Here is a 21,384-nt window from a genome sequence, read left to right on the forward strand (position 1 = left end):
GAGAAATATAAAGCGTTTTTTGAACATTAAAGCATGTAAACATGTTTCTATTAGAAACCCAAAATACAAGTATGCACCTGAAAATAAGCATAATAGGTCCTCTTTAAACTATGCGACCTTCTGGCACTGTGTTTGTGCTTGAAACAGGACTTTGTCAGCACTGTGTTGATGGGGACATTCTTGTTAATTGACTATATTCGGAAGAATTTTTGCTGACGTTTTGTTATTCTGTCCATCCTGGGAGCTGGAGCCTGATTACCTCCCACACTAGATCCGTCTCCTTCCCACCAGAGTGGTTACTGTACCCCGTCCACCGTCCAACAAGCCACTTTTTGTAGCCAGGGGTCATTCGTTGCCTGCTGGACGACGCAGGACACCAGACCCTCTAACAGAAACATGTCAAATAAGACCCTAATTAGAAGTTCATTTGCATTTATTTTCATATTAAACAATGTAATTATAAACATTTCATTCAATTACACTAAGCATGATAAATATGAAGTAAAAATATTTTTTTTAAATCTACAAGTTTAAAGGACAGAATGAATTCACATCTGCTTTTTGTGTCTTAATTTAACTGCTTTTTTAGCCGACGGCGGTGATATGTTTCCTCTGATCAAACTTCAGCCTTTAAGTTACAAAATGAAACCTCATACCTACAACTCATCATTACATCATTTCCCATTTACAGACAAAGAAAAGAAAAAAAAAAGAAATTTACATTTACATACATCAGTACAGTTCAACATTAAGTTACATTTCTCAAATGTGCAAGATTAAGCAAATGTATACTGTAGTCAAATAAAACAAGGTTTTCCTTAAATAAATGTTCAAGTTTAACTGAAGCACGGGCTGCTGGTTTTTAAACAGAGGTTAACATCATCTAGGGAACAGTGCCTTCTGTATGGGGGCGGGGGGGAGACGGACGTTATCTACTACAGGTGAAGTTCATCAGGTCATCTGTGACGAAATCTTTAAGGTGTTTGAAGAACCACACAGTAACTGTATAACCTACAGTTTCAAAGAACTGGAGCTGTACATGGAAACCTTGGAGGGAAAAGCATATGGTTATTATGCTTCTGTACAGAAACTGATACGGACCCCGTACAGCCACCGGACTGACGCGTGGCCCGCAAATGATAAGATACAATGACGAAATGCTCAAAAAACTGGAACGAGGGATCCTTAAGGAGGAAATTGACGTCTGAACGGGTTCATTAAGTTTGACACAAAGTTTAAAAAAAAAAAAAAAAGGCAGACATCTGTGTCCAGGACGCTGATAAAAGCAGTAGTGTTGTTGTTTTTGTTCTAGTAGTGAGTTTTTGTGACGCTTTAAGTCCCTGCAAGTTACTCAAATCTCAACTAATCAATGAAATTCATTGCACATTTGTTTACAAACAGCTCATTAACATTTCTTCATTCTGACATTTAAAAATAAAATCTCCCACTTTTCATTTTTTTTTTTTTTTTTACACAATCTCACTAAATGTAGTGATTTTAAACTCTGTAGTGACGGTGAACGGAGGAGTGCAGCTGTCTTCACAGCATCACAGGCACCGCGATAAGACCCAGCGACGAGTAGTCACGACCATCCGACCAAACTTCCTCCACATTTCAGAGCATCAATTGAAGCGTTACAAAGTGAATAACTTGTCTTTGAGTTTTCCCTCTCACCTTTGTGAGGAATAATATGTCAGTCTGTGTCTAATGCCACCAACCAGTCTCACAAATATGAAACTACTTCTTGTAAATGTTCCTTTCAAACAAATAAAGGAACTCTGTAGATGAGGGGGCTTTTAGTTTTTGTCAACCCTTCTTATTCAAATGCTGCTACAGAAGGATACCGCACATAGCTTCTCTCCAACGAGGAGACTTAACACCCGACGAGAGGTTACGAAAAAACAACAAATCATTCTTCCAAAAGAGGCAACCACTGAAATAATCGCACAACATGAAGGAGCAAAAAATGAACAAAGTTAAGAGAACAAAGCTTCAGTTGTAGGTCTGCTCAAATCAAAGAGCTTATTCCTATTTGGCTGTAGTGATGCCAGCCCAGTGTGTTGAATTCAGAGCATAAAAAGTCTGTTTTTGTTTTTTTTGGTGATGCAAAAGTCCTGGAAAATGAGTGCACTTCGACACACAACAAAAATAAAGCAGCCAAACACCTGGAATGAGTCTTTAAAGCAAACATTTAGAAACCTTTTTTTTCTTTTTTTCCCCCAAAAGTGGAATTGCACTGAAACTGAAATCACACACACTGATGTAGCCGGAGAGGTGATGTGGCCCAGACCGGAGCTGTGGCCCTCGTCTTGTCTTATTTGCTGAAAAAGTCGTTGTTCTCGTGGCCGATCTCCACGTAAGGAAAAAGAGCAGTTCTGCCTGAGAGAAGCGTCCACGGTTCGCCGCGTCATTTTGTCCTTATTCAGCCGTTCTGGGTTTCCAAAAAGTGCGAGTATGGGTTCATCTTTCAGTAGTGTGTGACGATTAATACATCACACTAGTCCTTTTCTCCGTCTTCACTGCTTCCTGGGGTGAACAAAAAACAAAAAGAAGAGTTTAAACATGAGTTCAACTGATTGATGAACATGACTATTTCATATTATTATAAGGAGCGTGGTACATGTAAATGTACTGTGATTATCCTAGAGGTCACCACAGGTCATTTTATACAGTGAGGTCAAATTTCAAAAGTTGGTCTCACTCCTATGGGGACTAACAACATCACACATGAATACAGTTGGGCTCATTGGATCCACAAGAGTCTCAGCTTTACAGTGAGACCCAATTTATGTAATTCAAGACTGTTTAGGGACCCCAGTATGCAGAAATATTCAAACACACCATTTTAGAATAGGGGAAAATAACACATTTATACTGCATGTGTTTATCATAAAGTGGGCATGTCTGTAAAGGGGAGAGTCATGGACCCATAGAACCCATTTTCATTCACATATCTGGAGGTCAAAGGTCAAGGGAGCCTTTTGAAAATGGCCATGACAGTTTTTCTTTGCCAAAATTTAGCCCAACTTTGGAGCGTTATTTATCCTCCTTCCCGACATGGTAGCATGACATTCCTTAGGTTTTCTAGTTTCATATGATATCTGTAGCTTCACTCTAGCCCTAAAACTGAATCCACTAGAGCCTCTGAAAGACAGTAAAGTCAGTCAGGATCGCCCATGTAGCTCTCAGGGGGTTAAGAACATAGAGGTTTGGTGCGACTGCATGCTCCGCTTACCTCCTTGTTCGATGTCGGAGTCAGTGAGGTGTGTGATGGAGAAGCTTGCGATGCTGGCCGGTGAGATGGAGAACCGGGAGTAGTTGGAGGAGCCGCTCCAGCTGGGCTCCAGCACGCGCCCCGCCGCAGACGGCGGAGAGGAGAAGCGAGACGCTGCAGATGAGGACATTGTCTTCGATGAGGGGTCATTATCCGTCTTGGGCAGGAAGGAGGGTGTTGGGGAGAAGTCGTCGTCCCACTCAAAACCACCACCTGCAGGGATGTAATGAACGCATCAGGGCGTGTGATGGAAAAAGAGCATTTTCAGCAGCTGCATACATTTAATGGGTTTCATCATTACCTTCTTCGTCGGTGGAGCTTTCAGAATTGGCGAACCGGTTCAGGTAGCTGGCAGTGGGCGCTGGGCTGCTGAACTCCGGCGCCTGATTGTGTGAGCCTGAGGAGTGGTCACCCAGTTCCTTGGTGGGAGTCTCCTACAGCACAATGAGATGGATTTTAATTACACAAAGTGTCTTACTAGTTACACCGATAAGAACTCTGGCAATGAACAACAAAATAGTGTACCTGGTCAAACAGGTAGACAGTGACATCATCGAAGAAAGACACAGCTCTTCTGGAGTTATCTGCACTGAGCCTCGCAGGAAGCGGGAACGCCGACGACGCCTGGACGTTCAGCGTGGTGGGTTTCAACAAGCTCTTCAGGTTCCTTGAGCTGCTGTCATCTGAGACAATAAGCGGCACCGGGTGCACGGCGTCGTCCTCGCTGTCTGAGCTGGAGCTGTGCAGCTGGTACCCGCGGACGTCGTCGTCGGAGTCGTCGCTGTTCTCGTCCTCCTCGTCTGCGTCTACGCCGTCCTCGTGTCCGTCTAAACCTGAGGCTTCCCGCCTCGCCAGGTAACGCCCCTCCACGTCCGGCTCTCTTATTTTATGGACATCGCTGGCGTAGGTCCGGGTTAGTTTAGCGTGACCTGAGCTCTCCTGCGCCGGCTTCGACGGAGATGGAGCAACAGAAGGAGGTGGAGTTTCCAGATCTTCTGACGGGACGGGTTGATCAGGAGATGTGATGAATGACTCTGGTTTGTCTTCATCATGACTGTCGGTAGACTCCGTCGCCTCCTTCTCGCGCTGCTCTGCGATATCTAAATCTGCCTCCTGTAATGTGGGCGCGGGTGTTTCTCCATCAGCTTCAGAAGACTCTTGTTGAGAAAATGAAGAATCTACATCTCTCTCCTCCTCCAGTGCTGGACCTCCAGCGGCCACGCCGACCACCTCCGTAGAGCTCCTCAGCCACGTGACCTCACCAGAAGCTCCCGCGACCGTTTCCTCAGACTTCTTCTCAGGTTCTGATTCGTTGTCTGAGAAGTAGGCCGAGTCTCTGTAATTACTGCCCATGTGTGGCTCCTCGGCGGGAGCTGCAGGATCTGGCTGCTGGTCCTCGCTGGTGTCCTCCTGGCTGTGAGCGTCCAGCACGCCCTCTACTTCGGAGATGATGATTTCAGGTGGAACCAGATTTGTGGCAGCTGCAAGCTCCTCCGTCTCCTCCTCTTCTTTGGCGACGCTCATGCCGTTTTTTACAGGGGATTGGTCTTTAACGTTGGGCTGCGAGTTCCACTCGGGAGACTCCAGGTTCTCCGTCTCGTACCCGCTGTCTGATATTTTGTACGGAGGCTGGAGTTTGTTTTGGGCTAGTTGAGCGCTCAGCTCTTCACCTTGCTCGCCGAGCCTGTGGATGTCGAGAGAGTCTAAAGAGTCTGGCGTCTCGGCTGAATTATCTACAGTCGGTAGAGTGGTGGACATGCTGTCTTCCAGCAAACTGTCCTGGCTGATCTGGTCCAAAGACGGCCCAGAGACCAATAGAGAAGATCTGACGACAGGGCGCCCGTCAGTATCCATAGAGGACTCCTCGTGGTCAGACAGAGTGGTTTCCAGTTCTATATCTGCATCCTCGATGAGTTCACTCAGCAGATCGTTGCTGGTGAGGTCTTCGCCGTGTCCGTTGTCTGAGGACAACGCTTGGAGGTGCAGGTTTTCAGGCGCTTTACTTCCTACGGGCTGGACATTATCCTTTGAGGTTCCAAGGTCATCTTCAAGGCTGGGGATTTTGGCATCTGTGCACATTGAGTCTGTCGTGGCACTTTCAGAGAACGCGGGGGCGCGGCCATCAGTCTGACTGATGATAACCTCAAACCTCTCTGAGGTAGAATCGAAACCAGAGTCTACACCTCTGTCCGAGGATTGCAGTAGACCGAGGTCTTCGGTGGAAGAGCTATTTCTAACTGGCAGCTGGTTGCTTGTGTTATCTTCTGTGACCACTGTAATGAAAGGCACCAGTGTTTTATTTTCTACAGGAGACGGGGATAACTCGCCCAAGCTGGTACTTGGAGAGTCTAAAAGGTCCTGTCTTGAGGATGTGCTACTTGCTGAAGGTTTTAAATAATTGTCTGCTGCGAGTAAATTGCCTAAATTCTCGAGGTTGTCCCAAGAACTCATTTTGAATCTTTCCTCCGGTTCGTGGGCACGGCCAGGTAGAAGAAAGTTCTCCTGTGGACTTGAGAAGCTCGATCCGTCTTTCATCAGGTTCCCGTCTTTGAGAAACATAAAGTTGTCAGCTAGTTTCTCAGTGTTCAGAAGCCTCTTCATGTCTGTGATCTCCCCCTCCACGTCCACAGAGTCCACCAGGTGAGGAGCTTCTGAACAATCCCCTAAAAAAGAATCCCCATTGTTTTTATCTGTGTCCGCCTCCTGGACCACTAAAGGTGCACCTCCGTGGAAAGGGTTGCCGTTGCGCTCTGGAAGCTCCATAAAACTCCGCCTCCAGGAAGGAGAGTCCTCCTGCTTGGACCCCCCTTCGGTGAAAATGTTGGTGTGGTATGGACTGTCATTCTCCAGGGACGACCAGATGTGGCTGTCTGGTAAATAGGAATCCTTGGAGTCGATACTTTGGTGGAAAAAATCAGCATCGGTGCTGGACTCATCCAGACGGACATCTTGGAGAACGACAAAGTCTTGCCGGCCTGAACTGAAGTCCATGTCTTGCCCTCCGTTCCCATCTTCCCCGACGGTGCTCTCCCCTTGTTCTTCTAGTTGGATGTAATATTCATTTCCATTAGACGGCTTCTGTGCATCAAACACTGGTACAATCCCGGGGATCCCTGAAGGAGTGTTGCCACTCTCTGCGCCCGCCGCTCTGGCTGCCGTATCGGGGAAACGGGCCCGGATGTCTTCACTGGAAACGGGAAAGAACATGCTGTGATAGTTCAACGTGGTGTCCATGCCCGAACGCGCGTGGCTGCCGTCGTAGTGGTCGTGCTTGGCCGCCTCCCAAACGTACTCAAAGCTGAGACCTTTGCTCGTTTCGGTGACGGTGAGAACTTCATCGATCTCTTGTCGCAGGGCGTCGTCGGCGAACTGTTCCAAGATTGGGTAAGAGGAGTGGCTGACGGTGGTCTGCCGCGCGGTGGGGTTGGGCTTCAGAGCGTCCCAGCGTTGATCAAAGTCTTCCTCTATGTCCTTCTGGCCTTGCATGCGCAGGTAGATGAGCAAACGGTGCACTTCCTCTGCCGTGGCCCGCTTGTCTGGAGACAGCCAGCAGAACTGCAGGACCTCGTGCCTGCAGATACAGGGGAAATCGCTTTTTCAGATAAGATACATACATTTAATGGCCAATTAAAACCTGATTTACACAATACTACTAACATCTTTTATTTTACAATACTATTTGTTTGTAATTTGTTCTAATAGACATCTCACCATCTGTCGGAATAAGGAAGATCTAGCTGTGGCTTGAAGAGTTTCACTTGTTGCTCCTTGATGACATGATTGAGAACCTCCCGGTCGGACAGATGGGGGTACGGCTGAGTGGCGTTCTCAAAGAGCTCCCACAACGTGACCCCCAAGGCCCTACGGACAATCGAGGAGAAAATAGCTGTTGGAATTCACCGCAGGACAAAAGTTATCGTGCGCACACAGCGAAACACCTTGACCTCTTGACCCATAACCATAACATTTCATGAGGTGAGCTGTTATGAATAGCCAAACCCACGAAAACAGAACGGCTATATGAATACATTACATGATTCATAAGGCAGCGATGATAGCAAGAGCCAAATTTAAACAAGTTGGGGAACATTATGAACATATTTTGATCTGGCTATTAGGACAAAAACCTTACATAAGTCTGCAATTAATGACCGGAAAGCATTTGGGTAATGAGTCGTGAAGTCAGGGAGGGGCTGAAGAGACTGTGCCGTGTGGAGAGATGCTTAGTTGGTGCAGTGTCAGTGTCTTTTTTTCTCCTCTTTTGGAAATGATCCAGATTGTTTGTGATTAACAAGCTCTTATTTGCAGGAAGGGCTTGTTTTCCCAGCAACTTATTGTCTTCAAATATGGTTCACGTGTCTTGTATACATAACATTATTTAATGAAAAGATTAAAATACATTTTGGATTACATTCAGGTTCACTCACAGTCATTATGAGTTATGTTTTGTTTGTTTTTTTAAATGTCCTCTAGTGTCAGTGAAAAGCTGCAGTCTGGTACCTACCACACATTACTGGGCTTGGTCTGCTCCATGGTAATCACACCCCCATGGCGCTCGCCCACCAGCTCAGGAGCCAACCAGCGAAGGGGTGCAAACACATCATCTTCGGTGATGATGTAATCCTCCTATAGTAACATTAGGAAAACATTCAGTCACACACGGTGTTTAATACTTTTACAAACTGTAACTTTTAGGGGGAAATAATAGTGCAAACAGCAGCTCATGAAACAAAGCATTGAGTGTTTAATGTCTCTCATTGAGGCAGTGCACTCTCCCTTTCCTTACAGAAATAGATTCAATGGGTGACCTTATCTTATGAGTATTAAATTCGGACAGCCAAACTGACGGTTCAGCAGTATTTAAGGAATGCAGCAGACAGAACTGCCTTGGGACACATGCAGCGGGTCCGGTTGCATGAGAAGACGATCTCCATTCTTCACTGAAACACGCCAAACACCTGCACAGCCTGCGATGAAAAAGATTCATCTTCTGTGAGGTCATCTGGAGCTGGCTGCAAGTGGAGTAGCTCTTATCCATCATATCCAAGTGTAGAGATCAGAGGTGGGGGAAAAAATCCATTCACCTATGTATCGCGATTATTATTTTTTTACGATTTTGAAATAGATTTTTTTTAATGCCAGAAACGATAGATTTGCTTCATTTGATTCTATGTGGAGGTAGAAGGAAGTTACCGCTTTTTTTGTTGTAGTCTGAGTAACGTGACGTCATATCCGTTCTGTATCCATCAACCAAAACAAACCGCAGCGAGTCGAAATGAAAAAGTAGAAAACCACGTGGATACGACCTGCACCCTCACATGTTAAATCCAAAGTGGTAAACGCTACACATCCAGTAAAGTACGGAAACACTTTGGGTTTCATTGCAGGAAAAGCAGAGCTAGACATCACGGCTAAAGCTGCATGCTAACTCTGTCTTATTATTGTATCGCGGTAACGTGCGGTCAAGCCAGCCGTCACTCTATGGTCAAATGGGCCGACGCTACAACTGTAGAGCACCCACCATCCATGGTCTGCTACAAACCATCCATTGGCCATTTCACCGCTTGTAATCTGTATCAGATCAACAATTTCAAATAATATCACTTTTGTCAGTATCAGCCCTAAACAGTTTGATTAGATAGACTTGTGTGATTGAAGGGATGATTGACGATTGTTTTTTTTATACATCAGTATTAAGTTGATTTTAACTCATTTAGTATCACAACTAATCAAGAATCTGCTGCCCTGCTGTGCATTTAGAGCATGAGTGAATTTTAAATCCTTAATTACAAACCAGTTTGCCGTCTCTTTTCCGTGGATCTGACACCGTTCTCCATGTGCTCTGTGCTCCATATGGAGTAGTTAACATTATGGATATGATGTGGATTGTAATATTAAAGATAATAACGTTAAACGGAACATGATGCTGCGATATTGTCACACCAAAATAATCTTTTATTCCTTCTGCTATCAGATTATTAAACTCAGACAGAAGTCATTTCATGTAAGATTTTTATTGACAATTCCCTTACATGATAAATCATGTAACAATTTCTATTTATTATCTATTTGTTTTCTCTTTTTATTGCTATTTATTATATTTTATTAACTTATCTGCTGTCCTTTATCTGCTGTGTTTGTGATGGGGTAAGTATCAATAAAGTTGTCTGAATCTGAATCTGAATCTGAATCCAAGCACAGACAGACTTTTAAAAAGGGACCTGTTGTTTGAATAGGGGAGTCATTGCTGTTAAATAAATTGTTTCATGTTTAAATATTTATATATTAAATATAAATGTTTATTCACATAACTTTAACTGTACTTCTTGCAGAAAGTCAGACTGGCGTGCCGTGATTAACTCCCCCACCCCGTCGTCCTCCTGTGACCCCCTGCCTATCGGTGATCTTGAGTAATCACGACTAGACGATATGAAAATAGAAATGATCACCCAACCCTGTTAAGGACTAAAACTATAACTGGTCTTAGTCAATAACCCAGTCTAATGTACAGTATCTCTGTGTAACCGGCTCCTGGTGAAGGATATGCAGTTCATTACAGTAATTAACAACATTTCTATGTGGAAAATACATTTAAATTGAGGTTTCTGCTTACTTTGTATCTGTAGGGCCCGATTCCATAGTCTCCCACTTTGACTGTGAGATCTCCAGTCAGGTAGCAGTTCCTCAGAGCCAAATCACTGTGAGAGCATAGAGAACAACATCAGCATAACACATCTGGATGGATTAGATACTTTACAAAACTACCAAATCATTCACAGATTATGAAGCTGGCAGGTTTGTGACCATCGCTGGAATGAATGTATGCAGCTGGTGCTTGTTCTTGCCAGTTACGTTGAGCCTGTGCATTGTTATTTAGTGTTTATGAAGCAAAGTTAAAATACAAAATCAATCGTGTCAAGATCAACAAGGAATCTCCTCTTAACCTTAAAGGGCTAAGATTACTTCACAAGTAAACAAGGGCGAAGGAGTCTGGCAAGCAAATGACTTTGGCAACTATAAGAAACACTTCTGTCATTTGTCTTCACCTTGCAACAACACTCATACAGAGGCTATTCCTGACTCGTGTATACAGCACGCAGGATATAGTTTCTGGAGGGAAACAGAACAACAGAAACGTTTTGTGAAGCTGCCAGGAGAGGGCGTAAGACGCTCCCTCTGCACATTAAGCAGGACATATGGTGGTTAATTCACATTTAAAAGACGAGGCAGGCTTTGGTTTTCCTTCAGCCTCCGCGTCATTCCCTGTGCGCAAGTTCCAAGTCGCTTTTACCCGCCTAACAACAAACACTGCTGACACCGGTGTTCTTGCGTGTACATGGGCCCGGCGGCTGTCAACCCCGCTGAAACCTCTGGAAGATAAATGGAGATTTATTTTAAACTCTCCGGTCCCCTGTCCCCCTGTCCCCCTGTCCCCCTGTCCCCCTGTCCCCCTGTCACCCTGTCACCCTGTCACCCTGTCCCCCTGTCCCCCTGTCCCCCTGCTGTTGGCTGAGGGCCCGACATACAGTAAGGAAATGGGCCCAACATCTTAGCCCTACAAGGCTGATACGTGGCGGTGATCTCCTCCAAGGACAACCTTGGCAGTGCTTGTACTGAAAATATAAGTAGAGCAATCACCACCTTAAAGAAAAACCTCTTTTCACAGTTTATGAATGAGATTATATTCTGATGTTTTGCGGCAGCGTTCTCCCCCTTTGCATGATTGCAAAGCTTCTTTGGATTATCAGCCCACACAGCACTTGCCCCGGGGGATGGGTTTTGTGTCTGTGGCGCCGCACCGTCAATCACATCTCGATCAGTTTTGCCAGCATGTGGCTTCACTGATCATTCAGCTTGCTTAACCTTTTTTATTTTGTGGCCCTTTAAACAAAGAAGTGCCACAGAAATATTTTAACGATTGCAAATGAAATTGGTCCACATGGAGGAATGCTTGTTAGAACTCCCTTTCGAGTTGTAACAAGGATTAAAAACACAACGCCCAATATGAGGCTATCCTTTTACATGCAAAGAGCAGAATCATCATATCCCTCTGGCAGCGGACAGCTGACACTGTGGCAATGCATGGGAGCTGTGTAATTGGAACCCCCTAAGCTTATTCTGAGCATGCAAAAGAGAGCTGATGAGATGAGCCGAACGTCGTATGTTACCCCCCGAAGCCACACGTTCCCAACACCCCCCTGTTCCCTGCTGGCTGCTAGCGGCCAGACATCCAGTATCCGCCGGGGTAAAAATGAAAATGAAACGCGGCCTCTCTGCTGTACACACCTTTTTTGGAGAACACTGGTTCTCCTGAGACTGGTTGGACAGTAAGCACTAAAGTAAAACTAACAGTTGACCCAAGTCTTTACAATCAGTTTTTATGAGGTTTGTGTCGAGTGACATCAAACACCGTGCGCAGTAAAACAGTGAAAATTGTATTAGTTTGTTTTAATCCAAATATTTAAGATGGTAATGTGTGTTTTATGTGTTGACCAAGATGCAATATTTGTCCAATGTTATATGAAATTTCAGCCAAATTTCAGTTAAATCCTTAAAAAGCTAAATGACATTAGTTATGTCGCACTAGACAAGAGCAGTACAGAATTTTTCTGTATTAAAAATACAACGAAGTGTAAAGAGAACTACGTCTTAATTATCTATTTAATTAAGAACTACTAATCTAATAAATTAAACTGCGGCAGAAACAATACAAAATGTTGGCTCAGTGAAAAATGTAAAGCGTCTGTGAGTAGAGGTCGTAATTAAAACATGTTTCCGTCACTGAGAGAGTGAGCGTTACCGTAAACAGCAGCTGTACTCTTAGACAGACAAACAAAGACACAATGCTTAGCTAAGTGGGTTTAAAAAGCTGTGAGCTTGCTCAAGTGAAGTGCTACCTGTGCAGGAAGTTGTGTTTGTGAAGGTGAGTGACGCCGGCAGCGATTTCACAGGCCATCCTCTGCAGCTGCAGCAACTCAGCGTTTCTGAACATCCAATCCTGCTGAGACAGATAGCCCCGCAGATCCCCCTGCAAACATACACAAACACACAAACACAGCTGTATTAGCTCACTGAAATCAAACATAGACATCCAATAAATCCACCAGCATCATATTTGTATTATAGGAGGAATTGGACAAGCCGTGCTAGTTAAACTGCATCGTGCAGAGACCGCCACACGGGGGCAGTAGACTCTCCTGTTCCTGTCTCCTCAGCACTTCTCACTGCGGATGTGTGAGAGGACCAAATAAGGGTAACGCTGTTTAATGGACCTCTATGCTGTGTCACAGAGATTTATAAATAAAAGAGTTCAGCTCGGGACGGTGAAATAAACGGGGTTGTGTCCGGCTGGGTTTCGGAGCCCTTGGGAGGAGGAGAGAAAAACAACAAGGGGTCCCGTGAGGGTAGCAGGACAGGGAACTTTGAGTTGGTTAATCACACCCCGACATCATAAACAGACACAGGCATACAGAGGGAGATATTGAGTCTTATGTTAGAATGTAGCTCACCAGTGTGACTGATCACAGCGCTATGAGAGAATAGAAGAAAGTAAATCTGGAACTAGGGATGCACCGATACCGGATCGGATATCGGGCCGATACTGACTCAAATAGCTGGAGCAGATATCACTGACAATGGATCCGAGCTTTTCAATTCTATTCTGTATGTTTACATACATGTACATAAACATGTCATCATTATACATATATTTTGAACAATTTCTTCTTACATTAAAAAAGGTTTATACTTTTTGATTTTTTACCAAGTTACTGGTGTACGATTTATTATTTTAATACGTACGTCAGAGTTTAGTGTTTACTTTACTTTACTTTTCATTTCCGGTAACACTCGTTGACTTCCTGCTTATCCACAGAATATTCTGTTTTGGACGCCTCCTGGCGTTTCAGAGCATATTTCAACGAAGGACGAACGCGCTGAGCATAAACGCCTCTGTGCATGCTCGTAGTCGTCTACGGAGGCCGGTGCCGCGGTGTCTCGCACAAGTATAAACAAAGCTTTAGAATGAGCCCTTCATATCTACATAGGGACGCGTGTCCTCTTCACTAACTCCGCCATGTTGCACCACTTTGTTTCCACAGTACCACAGAACGGACAAATCAAACACTGATTCTAGAGAGAGCCTTTCACCTTTTTTACGTTACCTGAAGGCCACCGTAGTTCTCCGACACGCTTGTTTAACTGCGCTAACGTGAGTCGCAGAGTGCTAAACCGTGGTAACACCAGCCGCCGTCTGACTTCCGTTGCTCCTAAAGTTGTGTCATTATGGTAAGGATGACCTCCGAGCGAGGTGAACGGCGTTACCACGGTTTTGCACTCGGCGGCTCGCATTACCGCAGTCTTGTAAAGGGAGGAGTGAGAGGAGGGGTACTCAGTTGGCTGCAATCTCCAACCACACCACTAGATGTAGCCAAATCCTACACACTGCACCTTTAATGTTATGTGTGCTTTTGAGATCATCAGAGTTGGAGCAGAACAGAGCTCCCCCTGAGGAATGAGCTACTAAGAACATACTGTACACACAACACCAGATTCACAGAATACACGAGGCGCTCTTGTTAAAAATGTCAAATCACATGCAAATCACATGCAGAGTATGCATGTTTGTGTGTTTACAAAGGGTTTTCTTTTCCCGGAGCTATCTCACTACAAGCAGCTTAAGTTAGATCAGGCGTCTTACGTAAGCAGCATACTCGACCACATTTACCCCTGCATGCATGCACACACACACACGCACGCACGCACGCACGCACGCACACACGCACACACGCACACACACACACGCACACACGCACACAGCTCTGAGAAGCTGTCTTCACAGAGCTATATTGAATGTATGGTAAGTGATACTCTTTGCCCGTCTTTATTTGTGAAGGCTCCGCAGCAGGTGATTAGGTCTGGGTTTCAGTGCTGTTAATGAAACAACGTTAACTGTGAAAGGGCCAAAACAATTAGGCCTCGTGTCTGACCCGTTAATAAACAAGAATGTACTAAGTTCCCGACGAACCGATTCATGTCTGGCTCCGACATCACATGATCGAGTTATGTGAAATAATTCAAGCTATTTAAGTCCTCCGTACTCGAAGCAGGCTATATTCTGATGAGCTTGTTTACTTGTAAGAGTGAAATCCAGGGTTAAAGCACTTAAAAGGTGGAACACAAAATGGTTTTTCATAGCCACCGAGGCAAAGAGTGTGTAAAACCCAACACGCCTACAGGCAGAGCATGGTCAGTAATGTATAACTTAATAAATGCCATGACAGTAGTAACATAAAGAGCACTTCCATCGGGGGGGATTGTTGCCTTAACGACCGTAATAAATGAAGGAGATCAACAACTTTGGAGAGCCAGAAGTCAGCTGGCTCACGTCCGAGACCCTGAACCAGAGAAGGGGTCTGACTAACGTCTTGGCGAGGCACCAGGCAGGAGATCCGTGCATTGGAAGCTGTCACTCACGCTGCGGTATGTGACATTCTGCAGCCCCCTGCACCAGTTGCTTGATGTATTTTGATGTCTAAAATGCTTTGAGTCAGGGTTACCCAGCACGGGTGATACGGGACGAAAAAAACACCGTCAATCAGCGCGGGCTGTCAAACGTCAACGTTTATTGGCGTTTTGGGATTCGTCTTGTCCACTGCGCAGCTGCAGTGTCACATTTCATGTTCCGGGCATCTATGGGGTGATTGACACGGCCTGAAGTAGTAAGAGACCACAGACGAGTCAACTTACACATTAAATTCAACATGAAAGCAGGTTCAACGCTTCATGTGTCATTTGGATGTTTTTAAGTAGTGTAAATGGAACATGTACTGAAAGAAAGAAAACATGTATTGTGTAAGACAAGATGCCACTTGGATGAAGTCACCAAAACTCTTTATCCAGCGCGGGATAACGAGCATAGACATCACTCAGTTGTGCTCCCCTCACACATTATCACCTTCAACAAACAGGACCTGGTCTTCACACGCAATCTTCCCTAATGACTCGCACACACTTGTGATAAGTCATTCGCTTTGACTCATTTCCATCTCCTGTCAGAAACGTCACTAGAGCTGGCTGGGAAAGACCACAATGCCGGGACACCGGCCAGGCCCGGGCAGCTGGACAATACCCCCGGCCCGACAAAGTTATACAACGTCTGGTAAGACGAGCCAAACTGGACCCTGCTGGACATGTTACCAGGTCGGACTAGAGGGAAGGCAAGGTGGGTGGGGGGGCGGAGCGTTTGTGTCACCTCAACAGCAGAAATGCATTTCCTTTTTTTTCCTGCGAGCAAATAAAATGTGGCTCAAAACATCCAAGGAGTGTAAAAGAAAATATTCTACCACTCTGCACATTTACACACAACTAATACTTCACATAAAATTCAGATTCTGTACATCCTGTATCCTGATACCAGGCAGCAAGTGGTTGGCGTTTTGCCACCCAGACCCACCTGGGTCTGATAAACTCACACGCAGACACACACAAGATAACTTATAGCTGCCCGAGTGGGACATCTGAGGACACTCACATAGAGATGGAAAGTAAAGGTTGTTAACTGAGTGAGTGATGACGCACTGTCAAATAAGTGTTTTAATCCAACTCTATAATTTGGCAATTTGGGGGCAGCGGACACAAGTTGTGAACACAACATTGACATGTTTAAGTTGATATGGCAAACTTGTGTTAGCAAACAGTTGCTTATTTAAAGCCCTCCTCCAGTGTATTTTGGCATTTCTATGATATTCCATAGTTATTAGAGTCATTTCCTGACTAAGTTGATCAGCCACACTGTTTGCCAATTTTTTTTTAACAAATAACTTAATTTTGTGCTCAAAGTAAAAAAAAAGAAAAAAAAAGAAGGTTGTTGCTAAAACGAGAATATGACTGATAAATTAACAGAAAGCAGCCGATACCGGAGGTTTGTGGGCCTTTAACAGGTCCGAGCTGAGGCGAGGCGAGAGCTGGTCGACGGTGCACCTCCAAAATGTCCCGAAACTGCATTTCAAACAGCGGACCTCTGCAAAATGTCTATCCGTCCTCCGGTGTGCTGTGGCCGGAGTGCAGCTGCTCGGTGCAGCAGCAGCAGCCAGACGGGGAAGAAGAGAGCGAGTGAAAGCGAGTTGGTGTTGTTGAGCTAATTCTTGTCTCATTTGTGGTCTGATAAACAGTAAATTCATCTGAACTGGGTTGAAAAACGATGCAATCTGGTTGCCATGGTAACGAATTACATCTGACTGTTAACCACACCCCCATTCTCTGTTTGAGAACGTTAACCAAAAAACAGGAAGTAAAACTGGCTTAAGGGGGTAAATAAACTACAACAAACTACAGCCTCAAATGTTGATTCAACACCTCTCTGTAAGGGATTTACTACAGGTTGGATTGCATTCAAATGTGCAGGTTTTCCATGGTGCAAAAAGCTACTGTACTTCTCATCTGATAGGTTTGTCCTATTGAGATAAATCAAACAGACACCAAGGCGGTGGTGGCTTATATTTTTAGGTAACCTGGGCAACCCATAGGTTTCTTTAGGAACAGCTTGGTTTACTTTAGACCGAACTAGACAGTCTCCAACATGCACAAGGTGCGAACCATAAAAATGCACAAACACAGCAACTGGTGGAGGAGCTGACACCAGAGGAGCGTAAACGGAGCCTGTTGCTTTACTGGGTGAGGTGGGAATGTGAGAAGTCCCAGGCTTAGACTAGCTATGCGACTTCGGCAGGAGGAGGGGAGGGACGGAGGGAGGGAGGAAGGGAGGAAGGGGAGGGAGCTCCCAGCAGTGAGGGCCCGGCCCACCCAGAATAGGTGAAGAGAAACAGGGGATAAATCAGCTGCCACAATAGAGTCTGAGTCACATCAATGTGCTTAGATGAACACAGGGGGGCTAATTTGGGATTGAGACAGTAGGTTTTCAGTCCAGATGGAAATTAGAGCAGGTCAGCTATGCGTGCCTGCTGGCCGGTATTTAAAAGGGGGCTTGCCTTATGAATTTGTGAGCTTTACAGACTGACATGGTTTATTTTCTGCTTCATTAATTTGGAAATCTGAGAGTTATCTCATCTCTCAATCCCTCGACACTAGAACACAAAGACTGCCTGTTGTGCACAATATTACAAAACAAGATTGCAGATTTTATATTTTCAATCCCATGAATATTATCAATTTTGGCTGCAATTTTCTTGGAGTCACACACAATCAGAACTTTTTGTACATTAAAAAAGGGGGTTTAATGGTATATTCTTTGCTTATAAATAACATTTAGCAGAGCCAAGTGTCCACTCACCATTTCACAGTACTCAAAGACGAGCAAGAAGGGAATGGCCTCCACACACTGTCCCTGGCATTGGAGGATGTTTGGGTGCTGCAGCACTCTGTTTAGACAAAACAACACAAAGCCTGTTAACACTGATGTTAATTAAGCTTTAAATAATACCTTAAAATAATAGGTGTAGGATTTTGAGAGGCGATTAAGTCGGATGCAGTGTGTGAGAGGAAAGGTAGAGGGTGCTGCTAACATTACAGGGATGTCATAGAGCTATTTTGTCCACCTGCACTGTGTGCGTATCCTTCCACACACTCATTTTTACAAATGTAATGAAATCTAAAATACTCTCATTAATCAATCAAATATTGAAATTATAGATCATCTGATTAAAAACATCTGAGAAATAATAATAGTCTGTTTACCTGTATGGATCCCCCTGCTGCAGGAAATCATTCTGCTCCTTGGCACTTGCATTAGCTTTTAACTCCTTCACCACCACTCTGGCTCCACCTGGATCTGTGTAGATTTCACTCAGAAGGACCTGTTGATACATGACGACACTTTAAGCTAAACAAGGTACAGAGGAAAAAGAGACATCATGTCTCTACATGTAACATGTTGGAAGAGGCAAAAAACTGCAGAGAAAAAAGGCTGAAAGGCAACAGATGTGAACAATGAGGGGGAAGAATGAGTATTCCACTGGTCAGGTTGAGGATTATTCAGAGAGCATGTATAAACACTTATCCACCTTAAGATGAGTCGCAGGAAAAGCAGTAAAAACAGGTGAAGGGGACATGTGCATAGACCGTCAGTTATAACAGATTTAGAGAATACATCCGGCCTGTGGCACAGATGACGCAAGCTGCCACCTTCAGCATTCTCTAGTTAAAGGTCATATAGAATAAAAATATATATATATATATATATATATTTTAGAGGCTCTATCAGGTTCACTTGTTCAAGTGAAGCTACAGATATCATATGAAACTCTAAACCTACGGAATCCATTGGTACCAACCACGTCATACCACCATGTCGGGAAGGAGGCTAAATAACGCTCCAAAGTTTGGCTAAATTTTGGCAGGGAAAAACTGGCATGGCCATTTTCAAAGGGGTCCCTTGACCTCTGACCTCCAGATATGTGAATGTAAATGGGTTCTATGGGTACCCACGAGTCTCCCCTTTACAGACATGCCCACTTTATGATAATCACATGCAGTTTGGGGCAAAAACCGTGCAGTTAATTCATGTTTATTTCTTATTTCTCAAATTTAATCGTCAGGTTCCCAGCTTTCAGATGATGTACACCACTTCTATGTGACATCTACTGTTGACCTGCTATCTCCCCCTAAAGAACCCCTGTACACCCCTAAAAAAGACAAAAACGGGTCTATCGTGGGTCTCAGAGGGTTAAAGAAAACCAGTCTTACCTGGCCAAACCAGCCATTGCCGATCTCTTGGATGTAACTCAGACTGTGACGTGCTACCTGGAGGCTTGTGGATCCATCTGTGAAACCAACCACAAAAAATTGTAAATCAAGACTGTCTGTACCAATTAACAAGTTTCATGTGGAGTTTTGGAAAACTCACATGTGTTGCTGATAACTGTGGTGATTTGAATAAAAAGGTCCATCCAAAACCTCAGATTTATTTAAATCACTAATGGGTTTTTACAGAGATGTGACAAAAACAGACTTTGACAGGTTTGTTAAGATCCCAATCAGATGTGTTTTTCTTGTAGAATGACACAATTACATGATAAAAGGCATATGACAATGAGCTCACAAAAAATACACCAATATTTCAAATATTCTCCTAAATATTTAGCATAAAGGGCGGGTCCACCTGCGTGCTGTTCCTATTTTTTAAAATAGAAACGCCCTCTCAGCCGTTGCAAAGAGCAGTGACGTAGGTTACCAAAGTAAGCTAATTGAAGCTAATCAATAAGGTTATGAATAATGTGAACACTAGCAATTGATGAGTCAAAGTTAGCTGTGCAAAGTTTGGAAATAACTGAAAGGATTAGTTTGGATTTTTTTGAAGTGGGGTTGTATGTATACTCTGCAAGGTAAAATTACTGTTTTTGTGAATGTAGTCTGGTGGCTTTGAAGAGAGCAATATAACAGCTTCAATCAGACAGCCCTTTCTGACAGGGAACTGAAGCAGTTATGTCGTAGTCTTCAAATCTACCAGACTACATTCACAAAAACAGTCATTTCTACCTTGCAGAACACAGGAGTTGCTGGTCTACAGCTGAATTGATCGGCTAGTTTGTTTGTGTTATTGTGTGACTTTTGGATCCAAACTAACGTGGCGTCCACACAGCAGTACATTGTTTTGCTTCAGTGCCGCTACTCCTGTCTGCTTCTCCAAACTGGGAGCGTGCCAACCGTCATCCAAGTTATTGTATGTAACGTTAATACACTGACTATAAGGGTGTTTATATACTGTACATGTAGCGTTGTCATCCTGTAGAAACCTACGTCAGGTCACGTCGGAAAAATGTTTTAGAAGGCTTGAAGGGAAATCTAAAAATAGACACTAAAAAGAACTGTGACAGAAACACAGCCGTTCAAAAACATTATACATCTATTTGTCTGTGAGTGTGCATGTGTCTGACCTGTGATGCGGACGGGAGGTTGGAGGTGTGGGGGTCCAGGTAGGGCCACGGGGGACACAGCGAGGGTGTACACCTCGGCTGGGGACTGCATAGAAGGTGTGTCCTCCGCCGGTGGAGTGAAGTCAATCTCATCGTCAAAGTGGTCCTCAAACTCCTGCGCCAACAAAAACAGAGTGGATGAAAACAGGCTTGCTGTGATGCTACAACACAATACTGCAGTGCATATCTTTCACAGCAGAGTTCACAGACCCTGTCCACTACACTCCATGTATTCATTAGGTGTGGCCTGCATGGGAGCAGGTGGAGCTGTGTCCGTCTGGCCACCTGCCCGCCACGACTCTCACCTTGAAGTTGATCTCCCTTTCCTTGCAGCAGGTCACACAGTTCACCAGCAACACCACCAAGGACACGAGCGCCGTCAGTGACACCACCAGGGACAGGTAGAGAGAGACGGACAGCGTGTCCCCTGTGCTTCCACCTGAAATGAGCAAAAGAAAAACAGACGTAAAACTATGCTGAATTATTCACATTCATAGCTGTGCTTCAAAATTAATTTAGGAGAGAATACGAGTTGGCACCTGAAAGCTTTGGTACAAGCATAAGCATAAGTGTGTTTGACAGTGATACCACGCACCAGGGGTGTACTGGCTCCTCTTCTAAATCCACCCACTACAAAGGTACTTTAAGCTCAACAACCAAAATAAACTGCACAGTGCTCTTAAATCTTTCACTAGCAACTCCTCTGCAGTGTAACACTGAGCGTGACAGCAGTGGATTTTCTTAAGGTTTACAATTTCTGCATGCAACATGACGTGACAGTTGTGACTCTCCAGACCAGTCCGCCCAACCCCTACCCCTCATCAGCCATTCAAGCAGACAGTTGTGGGGGTTTCCTCTGGCCGATAAGCAGCTGATGGTGCAGCGGTGGTGACAGCAGGTGTTAAGTCTGCGCCGGTGAGGATGCTGCTGGCCCAGCAGTTCGAGTGTCAGGGCTGACAGCAGCCTTGCAACCCACCCACTGCGCTGCTCAGCTGCTGCTCTCTTCACTAACACTGATGCTGACCAACACTCACACAGCTGAGGCTTTCCAATTTAGTGCAAACAACATATTTGTTCTGGAGACTGCTTAAAGAACACATTAAATAGAGGCCCAATTCATTCCAGCCCCTGTAGCGTAAACACTTGTGCTATCACAGGAAATAACAGTGGGCTGAAGTG

The 21,384-nt window shown here is 44.6% G+C and overlaps 1 protein-coding gene across 1 annotated transcript in view; it reads right to left on the reverse strand.

Annotated features, from left to right (window-relative positions):
- Positions 1-415: 415 nt before the first annotated feature.
- lmtk2 (lemur tyrosine kinase 2) overlaps positions 416-21,384 on the reverse strand; it is a 30,880-nt gene continuing 9,911 nt past the window's right edge. The window contains exons 2-14 of the mRNA XM_074656820.1: positions 20,511-20,644; positions 20,167-20,320; positions 18,977-19,053; positions 17,969-18,087; positions 17,565-17,652; positions 12,172-12,302; positions 9,888-9,972; positions 7,779-7,900; positions 6,986-7,135; positions 3,800-6,845; positions 3,576-3,708; positions 3,236-3,487; positions 416-2,526 (exon numbers count right to left, since the gene is read on the reverse strand). Of these exons, the coding sequence (XP_074512921.1) occupies positions 2,498-2,526; positions 3,236-3,487; positions 3,576-3,708; positions 3,800-6,845; positions 6,986-7,135; positions 7,779-7,900; positions 9,888-9,972; positions 12,172-12,302; positions 17,565-17,652; positions 17,969-18,087; positions 18,977-19,053; positions 20,167-20,320; positions 20,511-20,644 (4,520 nt within the window). The 3' untranslated portion in view covers positions 416-2,497. The remainder of the gene's footprint in view (positions 2,527-3,235; positions 3,488-3,575; positions 3,709-3,799; positions 6,846-6,985; positions 7,136-7,778; positions 7,901-9,887; positions 9,973-12,171; positions 12,303-17,564; positions 17,653-17,968; positions 18,088-18,976; positions 19,054-20,166; positions 20,321-20,510; positions 20,645-21,384) is intronic.

This window comes from Sebastes fasciatus, chromosome 13 (assembly GCF_043250625.1).
Source record: "Sebastes fasciatus isolate fSebFas1 chromosome 13, fSebFas1.pri, whole genome shotgun sequence".
Classification (NCBI taxonomy): Eukaryota; Metazoa; Chordata; class Actinopteri; order Perciformes; family Sebastidae; genus Sebastes; species Sebastes fasciatus.